Source organism: Acinonyx jubatus, chromosome C1 (assembly GCF_027475565.1).
Source record: "Acinonyx jubatus isolate Ajub_Pintada_27869175 chromosome C1, VMU_Ajub_asm_v1.0, whole genome shotgun sequence".
NCBI classification, from domain to species: domain Eukaryota; kingdom Metazoa; phylum Chordata; class Mammalia; order Carnivora; family Felidae; genus Acinonyx; species Acinonyx jubatus.
This window is the reverse complement of record NC_069381.1, coordinates 64,249,795-64,267,619: the sequence shown is the minus strand read 5'-3', so window position 1 is coordinate 64,267,619 and position 17,825 is coordinate 64,249,795. Positions and strand designations below refer to the sequence as shown.

General features: G+C 38.6%; 1 protein-coding gene and 1 pseudogene across 2 annotated transcripts in view; both read right to left on the bottom strand.

Annotated features, from left to right (window-relative positions):
• Positions 1 to 17,825, bottom strand: part of MIGA1 (mitoguardin 1) — a 102,641-nt gene that overhangs the window by 19,517 nt on the left and 65,299 nt on the right. For both annotated transcript variants that reach the window (XM_015066258.3, XM_027058823.2), the window contains exon 8: positions 15,178 to 15,278. In XM_015066258.3, coding sequence (XP_014921744.1) covers positions 15,178 to 15,278 — 101 coding nt within the window. The remainder of the gene's footprint in view (positions 1 to 15,177; positions 15,279 to 17,825) is intronic.
• Positions 952 to 8,351, bottom strand: LOC106969729 (40S ribosomal protein S11-like; annotated as a pseudogene).

Sequence of the window (17,825 nt, the reverse complement as noted above, 5' to 3'; positions counted from 1 at the left end):
GCCCAAGTCCCACAACCAAATGGTAGAATTTAAACCCAGGCATTAATTACAAAGCTTGCTTATACTCTTAAATATCAAACTATACTCTTATCAGCCTTATCCAAAAAGCCAAGGGGAAAGAAGTATAAGCATCAGCAATATTTAATATAGTATAAATATGTCTATTAGACCAGAGGCAAAAAACAAAACAAAACAAAAACATAAACAGAAGTGATAATATCTGATATATATTCTCTACTTTAATATTTCCTCTCATATTTTAAGGAAAACATATTATGCTAAAGGCAACATGTTCTTCAGGTTAAAAAAAAAACCTAATAGGTTTTAAAATAACTTAGAAATTCTTTAGATATTAAATCAAGTTTTGTACCACTATCAAAATAAGGATCTATGTTCACCTACCAACAGAGAAACATCCTAAGGAGGAAAATAGGATTCCAATTAAACTTTTTACATAAAATAATTTATACTAATAAGAAATGAATAAATCCAACAATGACAGATTCCAGAGTCGAGTCTTGATTTATTGGTCTACCTTGCTTATTTGTTGGTTTGCTAAAGTGATTGTTTAAAGAAGTCTCTTGAGATAAGCTTGCAGTTGTGAAAATAGATCATAGTGAAGATTTGATACTAATGGTATCATCAGTCCTTCTTAAGACATGATGACAACTCAGAGACATTAATTTATAGTATCAATATTAAATTTCATAGAGCAAAAAGCAAACTATTAAAATGATGGCTAAATCCTCATTTTACAATATATCTTATAGGGAGAATTTTTTGACAAAATTCCCCCAATTTTTTTTTTAAGTTTCAGAAAAAGATTAACATTTTACTATAGCTGAGATGTTATTTCTGAAGCAGAGGTCAGTAACAGTTTAATTCCAGCATATGGAAATGTACAATTTATCATGTGGAAATGTACAATTTATCATGAAAAAGAGTTCTGGGTTTTGGGTTTGTTTTTTTTTTTTCTGCTAGCCAAAATTTGAAATGTCCTTTATTTCTAAATTATTCTTCCCCCAAAGGGCACATTTCAAAAACTCATTTTAATATTTTTTAAAAGAAAAGTAATATTATATTCACTTATACCAAAGCAGCATCCTGCCTCATTAGTTATCTCCCATAGTTCACAAGTACTATAAAAATTACCATATAAGAAATCACATAAGTCAGTAACAGCAGCAACAATAAAAACACACAAAACAGACAAAACCCACAAATGAAGCAACCAGTGCTTCATTAGCTGCAGATTTCCAACATCCTAAATTACTTCTCTTTTGTTCTCCATGTGTTGGATGGGTCTTCCTTAGCAAGCAATGACTTTGCTGAATGTGAAGTAATATTTTTAAAAGCCTTAATATTTTTTAAGGCTCTGAACACCCATGAAAGAAATGTCCAAAGTCCTAAAACTATATAAGCTGGGTCATGAAATAGGCTAAGTTCCATTTTAATATGGACTATTTTTTTCAATATGCTTACATTTTCCTTTCAAACCAACGACCTAAAATTACAAATAGGACTTAGAGTTAAAGAAAGCAGGCTGTTTCTCCTTATCTCACAAAAGAAATTAAAAGGGAAATACACCCACAATAACCACCCTCCAAAATAGCCCTCAATGACTCTTTCTGGTACTCATACCTCATTTCACACTGAATAGGGCCAACCTGTGTAATTAACAGCATACTATAGAAATGGTGAATGTGAATTCTGAGGCTAGATCATAACAATCACTGCTTTCATCTCATTCTCTCTTGGGTCACTTCTTCTGGAGAAAGTCAGGTCCCAAATGTGATGACACTTAAGCAGTTCTGTAGAGAAGCCTTAAGTAAGCAACTTAGGACTTCTAACAACAGGTAGCACCAACATGCAGAAAGTGAGCTATCTTGGAAGCAGATTCTCTAGCTCCAGTCAAACCTTCAGATGACTATAGCCCCAGCCAATATACCTGATCACAACTTCACAAAAGACCTCAAGCCAGACAACCTAGATAAGCCACTTCCAAATTTTTGGCCCTCCAAATTGATGAAATAGTAAATGTTTATTGTTTTTGAATGGGAAAATACTTCATTTGGGGGAGTGGACAGGTGTCTAGTCTCACAACTTCTGGAACTGCTTCCTGGTGTCTGTGGCTTTGCTGACCTCAAGCACATCAAAGCACATGGTCTTGCTCAAGGGCTAACACTTGCCCACTGTGACTGTGTCACTGATCTCAATGTCTCCAAAGCAGGAGGACAGGGGCACAGACATAGTCTTAGGGCATTTCTCAATGCAGTTGTACTTTTGGACATAGTGAAGGTAGTCTTGGCAGGTGACAACAGTCCCTTGCATCTTCATCTTGGTCACTATACCAAATAGGATCTCTCCCTTTGACCAATAAAGGGCATTTCTTGTTAATGTAGATGCCTTCAGTGGCCTCCCTGGCCATCTTGAAGCCCAGACCAATGTTCTTGTAGTATTCTTCTCCTTGCTGATTTTTCCAAGCAGGACTCTCTTATTTTGAGAGATGGTCAGCTGCTTTTGGTAGGCTGGTAAGCCCAGAAGATACTCCTTATCTAATATATGCAGGGTCAGAATTAAATACCAAAACAAACGGTGCCTTGGACTAGCCCTTAGGACTCAATTCTCACAGGACTAACCCTAAGGCCTAAGACTTCTAACAAACCATCCCATAAAACTTGAATTTTAAGAAAATAATTCCCAGAGGGGCGCCTGGGTGGCTCAGTGGGTTAAGCGTCCGACTTCAACTCAGGTCATGATCTCACGGGGTTTGTGAGGTTGAGCCCCGCATTGGGCTCTGTGCTGACAGCTCAGAGTCTGGAGCCTACTATAGATTCTGTGTCTCCCTCTCTCTGTGTCCCTCGCCTGCTCACAGTCTGTCTCTGTCTCTGTCTCTGTCTCTCTCAAAAATAAACATTAAAAAAAAAAAATTAAAAAACAAAAAAGAAAGAAAATAACTCCCAGAGTGCCTGGGTGGCTCAGTTGGTTAAGCGTCCAACTTCAGCTCAGTTTGTGATCTCACAGTTCATGACTTTGAATCCTATGTCTGGCTCTGTACTGACAGCTTGGAGCCTGGAGCCTGCTTCAGATGCTATGTCTCCCTCTCTCTCTGCCCTTCCCCTGTTTACACTCTGTTTCTCTCTCTAATATTAAAAATTTTTTAATATTAAAAAAAATTTTAATATAAGAAAGGGGGCACCTGGGTGGCTCAGTCAGTTAAACGTCTGACTTCAGCTCAGATCATTATCTCGTGGTTCATAAGTTCGAGCCCTGTATCTGGCTCTGTGCTGACAGCTCAGAGCCTGGAACCTGCTTCAGATTCTGTGTCTCCCTCTCTCTCTGTCCCTCCCCTGCTTGCATTCTCTCTCTCTCTCTCTCAAAATTAAATAAACATTAAAAATTTTTTAATATAAAAAATTAAAGAAATAGAAAGAAAGAAAGAAAGAAAGAAAGAAAGAAAGAAAGAAAGAAAGAAAAAAAGAAAATAATTTCCCAAACACTTGAGCCTCCATTAGAGCCCAAGAATGGAGCCCCCAGGATTTAGAAGGCTCTAATTACTAGACTAAGGCAAAGACATATGCCCTCTGCCCAAATTAATCCCCCAAAAATCAAGGACACCCATAATTAAACCTCAAATTGGGGTGGAGTCCCGCTATCCAGGACTTGCACCTGAGGCCTGGGGGTCTTCACAGCTTTGGCCCCAGCCCCAACTCCACACCTGAATCTTATTGTTGTTTTAAGACAATAAGTTTTAGGTAATTTATTACACAGCAACATATAACTAATATACATAATGGTGGGAACAATACTAACAAAAAGGAAAGACACAGATTTCCAAAAACTGAAAAGCAAATGGAAGTGTGTGGACAGATGAAAAACGACAAGGAACCAATAGTCCAGAATACATTTAAGAGAAGACATAATCAAGGGAGAGACATTTGCTAAGCAGAGGCTCAAAAGAGCACCAGGCTTGAAGCAAGGCAGGTATGGGACAGGATTTAAAAAGGGATTAAAAATGGCAGGTTAAATGAAAGTCTGTGTACAAACAAGTATAGTAATCCCACATATCATTGTAATTCCTGTTCTCCCCTTCATCACTGAATAGGAGGACAGCTTATAGAAAAACAAATTTTCAACCAGATAACATTTCCCTTTAAAAGTGATCTGATCTGTCTGGGTAAAGAAAAGCTTGCCAATCAACACACCTCAAAGAAGTCTCGTTAGTCTTCCTGTTCATAGGAGAGACAAACATAAAACACTGTAAACCTACACAATCTAAGAACATCAATTCAGTCACCAATTAAGCTTTCAAATTTGAGAAGAAAATCATCAGCACAAGAATGAAAGCCCACGACAGACAAAATTGACCCCAGAGAAAGGAAAATAATTCAAGAAATAGAAATTTTAGGGGCACCTAGGTGTCTCAGTCAGTTAAGAGTTTGGCTCTTGGTTTCAGCTCAGGTCATTATCTCACGGTTTGTGGGTTCGAGCCCCGTGTTGGGCTCCGTGCTTGGGATTTTCTCTTTCTCTCTCTCTCCCGCTCTTTGCCCCTTCCCCGCTCTTTCCTCTCTCTAGCTCTCTCTCAAAATAAGTAAACTTTATTTTAAAAAAATAGAAATTTTAAATGGCAGATACAGCTTTCCCTTTTCAGATTATGATTATTCTAAATATTTATCCTTATCATTTTGTATATTATAATTAGTGCATTATTTTGGACTGCTCTCAAGTCAGAGAGGTGGGTATTAAAAAACTTTCCAAGGGTCCATTTAGCATATGAGTAGAAGTATCTGGATTATAAGAAATAAAATTTTCCCCTTAAAGAGCACCCTATAATTTATAAATTAAATACAAACACATGCTGCAGAGTGTTAATTCTAAAAAAAACTGAATCCACAGCTAAAAATTACTCTTTGCAGTATTAGTTTCTACCTATTAATGACAATCTCTTTAACAGATGGGAGAGCTAGGAGCACTCAATGCAGTGGTATACTAACATTAAAAAAACTTTTCAGAACTTGAAACCATTATGCCAAGTGAAAGAACATCAAAAACAAAAGGTCACATATTGCATGATTTTATTTATATGAAATGTCCAGAATAGGCAAATCCACAGAGCAGAGGTAGATTAGTACTTGCCAAGGGTGGGGGGTTAGGAGAGAACAGGAAGTGATTACTAATAGGTGGAGGTTTCTTTTTGGGGTGATAAAAATGTTCTGGAAGTAGAGAGTGTTACTGGTAGCACAACTGTGAATATACTAAAATCCACTGAACTGTACACTTTAAAAAATTTTATAGCATGTGAGTTATTCTCAGTAAATCTATTATTAAAAAAAGACTTTTCAGAGAAAACAGGCTGTAGTTCCAAACCAATGTTTGGCAAAGCTTATATAGGAAAATCTTGTTAATCACTTTCACAAATGACTGACCTAGCTTAGAGAAAAGTCTATGCCAGGATTTCTTTAATCTAAATAGGCAAGAAATCTTCCTGGTAATTCTGAATAAATCTTTCAATTCTTCACAAACTGTCTACTTCCCAAGGAGTTCAGATTTTCTTAATAACTTTCTTCATTAAAATGGTTTTCCCTAATTTAAGTATCTGGCATATAGTACATGCAATTAAAAATAATTTAACAAGCATTTCTTAGAAAAGAACTTATCTTGGAACATTTACATTCCAAGATCATACATGTATGCCCTAGAAACATTCCTAGGATGTTTCTCAAATGTTGAGCCCTTCTTGTGGTATTCATGTATTTTGTTTTCCATAAGGTTTTTTTTTTAAATATTTATTTATTTTTCAGAGAGAGAGAGAGAGTGAGAGTGAGTGAGTGACAGGGCATGAGCAGGGAGGGGCAGAGAGAGAAGGAGACACAGAATCTGAAGCAGGCTCTAGGCTGTGAGCTGTCAGCACAGAGCCCGACACAGGGCTCGAACCCATGAACCGTGAGATCATGACCTGAGGCAAAGTTAGACACTTAAGTGACTGAGTCACCCAGGAGCCCCTCCGTAAGGATTCTTTTTATCAAACCTTTGTAAATTAAACAACTAAGTATAATGAACACTTGGCAAAATAATATTTTTTAAAGTTGCATATTATGAAGAAACTTTGGAGCAATTAGGTACATCATTCCTCACAACAGAAAAATGCAAAGTGACTAACAATTCTTATAAATCATCTAGGACATAAGCATCTACAGAACAGAAAGATAAAAAGTAGTTGACAAAAAAGAACATCCTTTTATGATAAAAAATCTCAACAAATTTGGTACAGGAAAAACATACCTCAACACAATAAAAGTCGTATATGACAAGCCATAGTAAATATCATACTCAATAGTAAAAGACTGGGGGCACCTGGGTGGCTCAGTCAGTTAAGCATCCAGTTCTTGACATCGGCTCAGGTCATGATCTCACAGTTTGTGGGTTTGAGCCCCATGTTGGGCTCTGCGCTGGCAGTCTGAAGTCTGCTTGGAATTCTCTTTCTCACTCTCTCCCTCTTTCTGTGCCCCTCCCCTCCTCATGTGCTCTGCTCTGTCTCTCTCTCTCTCAAAATAAATAACCTTAAAAAGAAAAAAGAAAATGTCTTAAAAAAAAAAAAAAACAACAGTAAAAGACTGAAAGCTTTTCCTCTAAGACCAAGACAAGGGTGCCCAGTCTCACCACTCCTATTTAACATAGCACTGAAGTTTGAGCCAGAGCAATCAGGCAAGAAAAAGAAAGAAAAGGCATCCAAATTGGAAAGAAAAAAGTAAATCTGTCTCTGTATGCACATGATATAATCCTATATATAGAAAATCTTAGGGGCACCTGGGTGCCCCAGTCAGTTAAGCATCCAACTTCAGCTCAGGTCATGATCTCATGGTTTGTGAGTTTGAGCCCTGCGTTGGGCTCTCTGCTGTCAGCATGGAGTCCCCCTCTCTCTCTGCCCCTCCCTTGCTTGCTCTCAATCTCTCTCTCTCTCTCTCTCTCAAAAATAAATGTCTAAGGCGCACCCGGGTGGCTCAGTCGGTTGGACGGCCGACTTCGGCTCAGGTCATGATCTCGTGGTCCGTGAGTTCGAGCCCCACGTCGGGCTCTGTGCTGACAGCTCGGAGCCTGGAGCCTGCTTCTGTTTCTGTGTCTCCTTCTCTCTCTGCCCCTCTCCCATTTGCGCTCTATCTCTCTGCCTTTCAAAAATGAAATGTTACAAAAAAAATTAAAAAAAATAAACTTTTAAAAACAAACTTAAATAAAATAGAAAATCTTAAAAGATTACCAAAAAACTGTTAGAACTAATAAACAATTTTTTAATTGAAACAAATTTTTTAATATTTATTTATTTTTGAGAGAGACTGAGACAGAATGCGAGTGGGTTGGGGCAGAGAGAGAGGGAGGCACAGAATCCGAAGCAGGCTCCAGGCTCCGAGCTGTCAGCACAGAGCCCGACGCGGGGCTCGAACTCACGAGCTGTGAGATCATGACCTGAGCCAAAGTTGGACGCTCAACCGACTGAGCCACCCAGGCGCCCCAGAACTAATAAACAAATTTGATAAAGTTTGCAGGATACAAAGGCAAGATATGAAAATTAGTTGCATTTCTGTACACTCACAGCAATCAATCAGAAAGAAAAATTAAGAGGAACATGGCAGGGTAAGAAGATCCTATGTTTACTTCATCCCAGGGATACAATTAGATAATACCCACATCAGTGTAAATAACCCAAAAAATGACTGAAGACTGCCAAAACAAACTCTCTGCAGGTAAATGTAGAGACAAGGCCACATCAAAATGGGTAGGAGGGGTAGAGAAGCAGTCAGGAGCTAAATGGACTCACAGGACTGTTCATGAGATGTAGGGATACCACCAACATGGACAAGGGAGAGAAAAAGATCCTCACACCCAACACCCAAGCCACCTAAACCTTCAGAGTAAACAACCAGTGGCTTTGGTCCACATTTCACAAGTTCTTGCTACTGGCAGAGCTTAACACCTGCAACTTGGGTCTATATGAGCCAGAAGGAAACAGCAAACTGAGTCCTCACCCTTAAAGAGACAGCACAATAAACAGCCCACTGAGATACTGCATAGAAGCAGCACTTTGAAAAATGCCTGGAGTATCCGGGAGGGAGATTTGTTTACTAATCTCAGAGCATGTGCTGGAGGGGCAGCGGTCTTTGGGAGAATTCTCAAGAAACAAAGGAACTGGCAGGCACAATTCCCCTTTCCCACCACCCAGCCTAGACACATGGACACCTGCAGTAACCAGTGAAGCACCAGTATTCCACAACAACTTGCTAACAGTGTACCCTGCCCTGGCATTCTCCTGCAGACACGTCCTCTCCAACAAGGTCTTCCTCCAAGTCTCTTCTCATAGCAGACCTGCACAAACCTTGCTAACACACCACTCTGACCCTGTGTTCTCCTGGGTCCTATCCCCTTCAATATGCACTTGAATGGAGTCCATCCAAAGTGATGCCATGAGCCTGGCAGTCTGCAAGCAGCCCTGACAGGGGCCAGCACCACTCCAAAGTGACTCTAGCTCCAGGAGAAGGGGGGAAAAAGCACATGTAACAGTCTGAATGTGGCTCCAGCATGGGATGGGGACAGACATCAGGTCTGACTACAGGACCTACCCAATAGTGAAAGCTTCTCAGGGGACAACACAGGGAAAGTGCCCTGCAGTTCACTGCTACTGTATCTCTGGCAAACGCCTGGTCTGACCCAACTCAAGCCCAAGGCCCCAGACTGGCCCACTAACAACTTAGGGACCAAACCCTGCCCATAACAGGCAAAGACAGCCACATCAGACAACTGGAATGAAGGCAACAGAGGCTTACCCACAACAGCAGAGCACTAGCAATACACATAGGAGACACTCCTGAAGCACCAGGTTCTGGTCAACAGGGAACACTGCATTACAGGGCACTACAGAACCTCTTCTTCATAAGCCCACTACTTTGTTGTTGTTGTTGTTTTTCAGTTTCTTTTTTTTTTTTTTAACATAATTTATTGTCAAATTGGCTTACATACAACACCCAGTGCTCATCCCAACAAGTGCCCTCCTCAATGCCCATCACCCATTTCCCCTCTCCCCCTGCCCCCACCAACCACCCTCAGTTTGTTCTCTGTATTTAAGAGTCTCTTGTGGTGTGCCTCCTTCCCTCTCTGTTTGTAACTATTTTTTTTCCCTGTCACTTCCCCCATGGTCTTCTGTTAAGCTTCTCAAGATCCACATAGGAGTGAAAAATATGGTATCTGTCCTTCTCTGACTGACTTATTTCACTCAGCATAGTATCTTCCAGTTCCACCCACGTTGCTGCAAATGGCATGATTTCATTCTTTCTCATTGCCAAGTAGTATTCCATTGTATATATAAACCACGTCTTCTTTATCCATTCATCATTTGATGGACATTTAGGCTCTTTCCGTAATTTGGCTATTGTTGAAAGCGCTGCTATAAAATTTGGGGTACATGTGCCCCTATAATCAGCACTCCTGTATCCCTTGGGTAAATTCCTAGTAGTACAATTGCTGGGTCATAAGGTAGATCTATTTTTAATTTTTTGAAGCACCTCCATACTGTTTTCCAGAGTGGTTGCACCAGTCTGCATTCCCACCAACAGTGCAAGAGGGTTCCCATTTCTCCACATCCTCGTCAGCATTTATAGTCTCCTGATTTGTTCATTTTAGCCACTCTGACCAGTGTGAGGTGGTATATCAGTGTGCTTTTGATTTGTATTTCCCTGATGAGGAGTGACGTTGAGCATCGTTTCATGTGTCTGTTGGCCATCTGGATGTCTTCTTTGGAAAAGTGTCTATTCATGTCTTCTGCCCATTTCTTCACTGGATTATTTGTTTTTCAGGTGTGGAGTTTGGTAAATTCTTTATAGATTTTGGATACTAGCCCTTTATCTGATATGTCATTTGCAAATGTCATTTTCCCATTCCATCTGTTGCCTTTTAGTTTTGTTGACTGTTTCCTTTGCAGTGCAGAAGCTTTTTATCTTGATGAGGTACTAATAGTTCATTTTTGCTTTTAATTCCCTTGCCTTTGGAGATGTATCAAGTAAGAAATTGCTGCGGCTGAGGTCAAAGAGGTTGTTGCCTGCTTTCTCCTCTAGGGTTTTGATAGTTTCCTATCTCACATTTAGGTCTTTCATCCATTCTGAGTTTATTTTTGTGTATGGTATAAGAAGGTGGCCTAGTTTCATTCATAGCATGTTGCTATCCAGTTCTCCTAGCATCATTTGCTAAAGAGACTGTCTTTTTTCCGTTGGATGCTCTTTCCTGCTTTGTCAAAGATTAGTTGGCCATACATTTGTGGGTCCAATTCTGGATTCTCTATTCTATGCCATTGGTCTACGTGTCTGTTTTTGTGCCAATACGTGTCTGTTTTGTAGTAGAGGCTGAGTCTGGGATTGTGATGCCTCCCTCTTTGGTTTTCTTCTTCAATATTACTTTGGCTATTCAGGGTCTTTTGTGGTTCCATACAAAATAGGCCCACTACTCAGGAGATAGAGCTGACTTATACATAAAACTAGACACAGAGAATTAGACAAAATGAAGACACAGAGGACTATGTACCAAATGAAAGAACAGGACAAAATCACAGTAAGTGAGCTAAATAAAATAGAGATAAGTAATATGCCTGATAAAGAATTTAAAGTAATGGCCATAAAGACACTCACTGGACTTGAGAGAGAGTGGAAGACCTCACTGAGACCCTCAAAAAACAAATAGAAAACATAAAAAAGAATCAATCAGAGATGAAGAATTCCATAATCTAAATTAAAAATATACTAGATGGGGGCACCTGAGTGGCTCAGTCAGTTGGGTGTCCAATTCTTGATTTCAGCTCAGGTCATGATCTCACAGTCATGAGATCAAGCCTCACACTGGGCTCCCCACTGGGTGAGAAGCCTGTTTGAGATTCTCTCTCCCTCTTCTGCTCACATGCACATGGTCTCTCTCTCTCTCCCCTTCCCCCAAAAAACACTAGATGGCATAAATACAGGATTACAGGAAGCAGAAGAACAAATCAGTGACCTGGAAGACAGAATGATGGAAAGCCATCAAGCTGAACAGAAGAGAGGAAAAATAACAATAATAAATGAAAACAGACTAAAGGAACTCAGCCAACACCATCAAGCGTAATAACATTCACATTGTAAGGATCCCAGAAGGAGAAGGGGTGGGGGGAAAGGGCAGAAAATATATTTGAAGAAATAATAGCTGAAAATTCCTGAATCTGGGGAAGGAAGCAGACAGTCAGATCCAAGAGGCACAGAGAGCCCCCAACCCAAGATCAACCTAAGGAGGCCCACATCAAGACACATAGTAATTAAAATGACAAAAAGTAGAGATACAGAGAGAATTTTTAAAGCAGCAAGAGAAAATAAAATAGTTACATACAAGGGAAACCCCAAATGGCTATCAGCTGATTTTTTGTGCCAGAAACTTTGCAGGCTAGAGGGAGAACCATGATATATTCAAAGCGCTGAAAGGAAAAAAAAAAAAAAGCTCTGCAACCAAGAATACTCGACCCAGCAAGGCTATCATTCAGAATAGAAGGAGAAATAAAGAGTTTCCTAGAAAAACAAAAGTTAAAAGGAATTCATGACTACTAAACCGGCCCTACAAGAAATATTAAAGGGGGCTCTTTAAGTGGAAAGACCATATGCAGGAGTAAGAAAAGTAGGGAGCACAAAAGCAACACAAATAAATATATCTATAAAAATCAGTCAAGGGACTCACAAAATAAAAGAATATAAACCATGACACCATCTACCTAAAATGTTGCAGGGGGCGAGGGAGAGAGAAGTAAAGAATGGGTTAAACTTTAATGACCATCAACTTAATATAGACTGCTATATGCATGTTATTACAAAACTAATGGTAACGACAAATCAGAAACCAGTAATACATATGCAAAAAATAAAGAGAATGGAATCCAAGTATATCACTAAATAAAACCAGCAATCCTTGAGAGAAAAGAGAAAGGAACAGAGAACTACAAAACAACCATAAAACAAGTAACAAAATGACAGTAAGTACATACTATCAATAATTACTAAGAAAGCAAATGGATTTAACCCTCCAATCAAAAGACAGAGTGACAGAATGGTTAAATGTAAGATCCAGGGCATCTGGGTGGCTCAGCCAGTTGGGTGTCTGACTTTTAATTTCAGCTCATGATCTCACGGTTCATGGGTTTGAGCCACAAAAGTATATTATTCACCCATGGTAGAGAAGGAAATCCTGCCATTTGCAACAATATGGATGGACCTTAACGGCATTATGCTAAGTGAAATAAATCAGAGAAAGACAAATACTGCATTCTATCATTTACATGTGGAATCTGAAAAAGCTAAACACGTAGAAACAGAGAGTACATTGGTGGTTGCCAGGGGCTGAGGGGTGAGGGAAATGGGGAGATGTTGGTCAAAGGGTAAAAACTTCCAGTGAGAAGATGAAAAAGTCGAGAATCTAATGCAGAGCATGGCAACTACAGTTAACAATACTATATTATATACTGGAAAGTTGCTAAGAGAGTAAATCTTAAATATTCTCACCCCCCCCCCACACACACACACATAATCCTGTGAGGTGATGGACATATTAACTAATCTTACTGTGGTAATTATTTCACAATATATGTGTATCAAATCATCACATTATACACCTTAAATTTATACATTATATGTCAATTATATTTCAATAAAGCTGGAAAAGAATTTTACAAAATTCTTTTTATTGCAAACATAAATATATTTATTTTATAAATATAAAAATATAAGTTAAAATGTAAATAATTCAGGAGATACTACTGTAAGCAATAGCTAAAATATATATAAAAGAAAAATATTGAGAAGAATAAAGATCATGATCACCACAGCTTTAAAAAAGGCAGAATCAGGGGCACCTGGATGGCTCAGTCGTTAAGTGTCCCACTTCAGTTCAGGTCATGATCTTGTGGTTCGTGAGTCCAGGCCCACATTGGGCTCTGTGCTAACAGCCTGCTCCAGATTCTGTGTCCCCCCCTCTCTCTCTGCCCCTCCCCCACTCGTGCTCTGTCTCTCTCTCTCTCTCTCTCTCTCAAGAACAAATAAACATTAAAAACATTTTTTAAAAAAGGCAGAATCAAGGCTTAGGGTACAGAGTATTAGAATATCTACAGCTTTCCACACTACAGCATGAATTACAGATGTGTGATACTATTTATACGAAAAAAGACAGCATTAATATCCAAAATCTACCATAAAAATAAAATTATTCTAAGATAAAATTGGGCATATGTGATTTTTAAAGTTACTTTAAGCAGAAAAAAAGTATAAAAAGATGTGCACTCTGCAAGTATTCTTTTTTTTAAGAAATTGTTTTAATGTTTATTTATTTTGAGAAAGAGAGAGAGAAGGGGGCAGGTGCAGAGAGAGGAGAGAGAATCTCAGGCACGCTCCATGCTGCCAGCCTAGAGCCTGATGTGGGGCTGGATCCCATGAACCGTGAGATCGTGACCTGAGCTGAAACCACGTGTTGGTCGCTTAACCACCTGGGCCATGCAGACGCCCCTGCAAGCATTCTCTTTTGATACAAAATTTAAATCTCAGTAGAAAACAAACTGCCCATAAATTTATAATTCATTGATCACCATTGTTTACACGTTGGTGTATTTATTATCTAACCTCTTCTTTGTCTGCCTAAACACTTATACAATATACTACATACATGTTTTCTGTTCTCTTATTACTAAATTACAATCATACTCTCTATATAAAGCCTTATATACCACACTTTTCATTTAACATATACTCCCATGTCATTAAAAATAAATGGAAACAGGGAACACTCTTGCACTGTTGGTGGGAATGCAAACTGGTGTAGCCTCTCTGGAAAACAGTGTGGAGCTTCCTCAAAAAATTAAAAAATAGATCTACCCTGTGACCTAGCAATAGCACTGCTAGGAATTTACCCAAGGGATACAGGAGTGCTGATGCATGGGGGCGTTTGTACCCCAATGTTTATAGCAGCACTTTCAACAATAGCCAAATTATGGAAAGAGCCTAAATGTCCATCAACTGACAAATGGATAAAGAAGATGTGGTTTATGGGGCGTCTGGGTGGCTCAGTCGGTTGAGGGTCCAGCTTCGGCTCAGGTCATGATCTCACGGTTTGTGAGTTTGAGCCCCACATCAGGCTCTGTGCTGACAGCTCAGAGCCTGAAGCCTGTTTCGGATTCTGTGTCTCCCTCTCTCTCTGCTCCTTCCCCGCTCGTGCTCTGTCTCCCTCTCTCTCTCAAAAATAAATAAAACATCAAAAAAAAAAATTTTTTTTAAGAAGATGTGGTTTATATATACAATGGAATTACTATTTGGCAATAGGAAAGAATGAAATCTGGCCATTTGTAGCAATGTGGATGGAACTGGAGAGTATTATGCTAAGTGAAATAAGTCAGGCAGAGAAAGACAGATACCATATATTTTCACTCATATGTGGATCCTAAGAAACTTAACAGAAGACCAGGGAGGGGAGGGGAAGGGGGAAAAAACAAGTTACAGAGAGGGAAGGAGGCAAACCATAAGAGACTCTTAAGTACTGAGAACAAAGTGAGGGTTGATGAGGGGTGGGGGAGAGGGAAAAGGGGGTGATGGGCATTGAGGAGGGCACCTGTTGGGATGAGCACTGGGTGTTGTATGGAAACCAATTTGACAATAAATTATATATATAAAAAAAAAAATGGAAATACGTCTTTGGCCGTACAATATTTCAAATTATGTATGCACCGTAATTTGGCATTAGAATAGTTCCAGTTTTTCATTATTGTTAAAATCACATAGTGATTATTTTTATAAAGAAATCTTTGATCACCTTGAAAAAAATTATCTAAAAGTATGATTTCTAAGCTAAGGAATCTAAACATTTTTAAAAATTCTGATTATATTACTTTCTATGAAGATACTTATATGTCTCACCCATAATCCACAGAATACGACAGCACCCCTCTAAAATATGTGTTTACATGTTCACCTCTCTAAAATGACTATAAGCTCCCTTGCTAAACTCATGTTCATTTTAGATTCATCTTTGTAGGCTGGTATCTACCACATAGTAGATGCTACATAAATGGCAACTGATATTCAGCACATGGCAAAACTGTACTCTCTAGGTGACAAAGAATGAGGAATTAATTCTCAGTCCTACCTCTGCTACTGAAGCAAAGGAATCAGTTGATGCGACGCTCAAGGTGTCTCGCAGGCCAAATTCATCCACATTCCCCTTCACGGTGACATCTGTATCTTTATCTTAAAAGTAAAAGAAGAAAAGTGAAGAAATTGATATTCCTTCTCATTGACATTCTATACTATGCCTGTCTTTTCTTTCTCTCTTTCTTCCTCCCTCCCTCCCTTCCTTCCTTCCCTTCCTTCCTTCTTTCCATCTTTATTTAGGCTGAAACCTAAAAGAAAATAAATACAAACCAATGGTATATAATCTGATAAGATTCTCAAAGTGTATTCACTGTTTAAATGATTCTGAAATGCTGCTGAGCAGAGGAGAAAGTGCTATAAAGCAGACATTTTTACTTTAAAAGGGAATTAATTAAACTATCAGATTTAAAAAGCTTTTGAATATGTAATATTTTAAACTGGTAAATAATAACTAGAGCTGGATTATCTATGACATGTTGTAAAATCAGCACATACCAAAGATAGCTGAAACAGAGCAAATTAGTTGCAAGTGGCCTTGACCAAGTTGTGAGAACTGGTAAGTTTATTCAAATTAAATGAATTATTAGCATGAAATGTTGTCTGGTCAGTTACTTGTGATAAACTGATCAATTAAAACAATTCATGAAGAACTTATTCTTCAGTCCTTAAGGCCTATGTCAAAGGCCAAAAACAATCAGGGCTGATGTTTACTCTGGATACTTGAAGGTCAAATACAACTGTCTCGATTATAAGGGCTGAAAAAATTTAAATACATTGGCGAATGGTTAATCTGGCCATGCCAAGAGAGTCTACCTGTTAACACATGGGGCATTTGAATGTGGGTACCAATACCTTCACATACTATCATCAGGAATCTGTAATTTTCAAATAAATACTGTACTTGCTTACAGATGTGTCTATATTGTAGCAAACAACTGATATGCTTTAAAATTTATCACAAGTATGAAAAAGCAAAGAACAAAATATATACTGATTTTTCATATTGAGTCTCTATCTCCTAAATTTGTCAGAAACTTTATCTTCTTTAAAAAAGAACCAGAGGGGCGCCTGAGTGGCACAGTTGGTTAAGCATCTGACTCTTGATTTTGGCTCAGGTCATGATCTCATAGTTAGTAAGATGAAGCCTTGTGTCAGGCTCCGAGCAGGGCACCAGACACTATTTGGGATTCTTTCTCTCCCTCTCCTTTTTTTTTTAAGTTTATTTGTGAGAGAGAGTGTACAGCCATGTGCATGTGTGTGCAAGTGGAGGAGGGGCAGAGAGAGGGAGCGAGAGAATCCCAAGCAGGCTCTGCACCCCCTGTAAGTGAGGAGCCCCATGTGGGGCTCAAGGTCACCAACAGGCAGACCATGACCTGAGCTGAAATCAAGAGTTGGAGACCCAACCTATTGAGCCACCCAGGTGCCCCTCTCCCTCTACTTCTGCCCCTTCCCCAACTGCACTCTCTCTCTAAAAAAAAAAAAGGGGGGGGGGGAAGCAGGAATCTCTTTTTGGCTTTCATTCATCCAAATTTCTATTCCGTCTTTTTTCCCAAACTAAATTCATTACCTTTACCAGAAATTTTCCAGGTCCTGTTTAAAACCCTCAAGTACCAGAAAACACAAACATTTGTGATTCTATACAGGAAGAGTAGTTTTGTTTTTTTTTAAAGGGAAACCATTAATTTATTTTCAACTCAGAAGGGTTGCAACCAATTTATATTCCAAACTCTAAACCACGCAGAAAAGCTAACAAGCCATACTTGGTACAAGGCTCATTCTTATTAGGTATCAAGAATAACCATACACAAAGCGTATTTTTCCCCTCCTTTATATTTAGTGGGCCCATATTTGACAATTTAACCATTTATATTCCAAGTTTAAATTATAATTGTTTTCAGATGAAGGTTACATCAATCATTTTAAAGTACCTAACTTCACAGCTTAAAATCATTCCACTACTAAATGACTAATGGAACACAATCAGAGGTTAAACTATTCTATTTTCCAAATACATTCTTTTGGAAATTTAAATTTTTTCATTGAACTTGAGAACAAAACAACATAATTGGTTTTGCACTTATAAACGGCTATAAGACTGGTATTTTTGGACACTCAATTATCCAGAAAAATTCCCATTATTCTCTTTTTAATGCATATGTGATTTTAAAAACTACACACACAAATACAAACTTATTTGTACACACAAAACTGAACTGGCATTTACAACTTTCACACCTTTATCTATCTTATTTTTCCATTGTTAGTATTAATTATGCAAAAAAGAAACCACAGTACAGTTTTCATTATGCCAAACCACTTTTAAAGTGGGTTAAATTATAAGTCAATTAAGTTAAATCTTGGTTCCATATGACTTTTGCTATTTTCAGAGTCGAACAGACATTTATCTTATGTCACTTTACCTTTCAGACATACCCATGGGCTGTTAAAAGTCTGTTTTACATCACTCAACAGTAACCAGCCAGTACTTTACTCAAAAAAAAAAAAAAAAAAAAAAAAAAAAAATCTAACAAAGAAAAATGGCTCAGAGGAACTGGAAAGATTTATTCATTAAATCTAATTTCGTAAATCACAGACCATACCTCTCATTTCAGTAATTGTTATATTTCCTGGAATGGCAGCTTA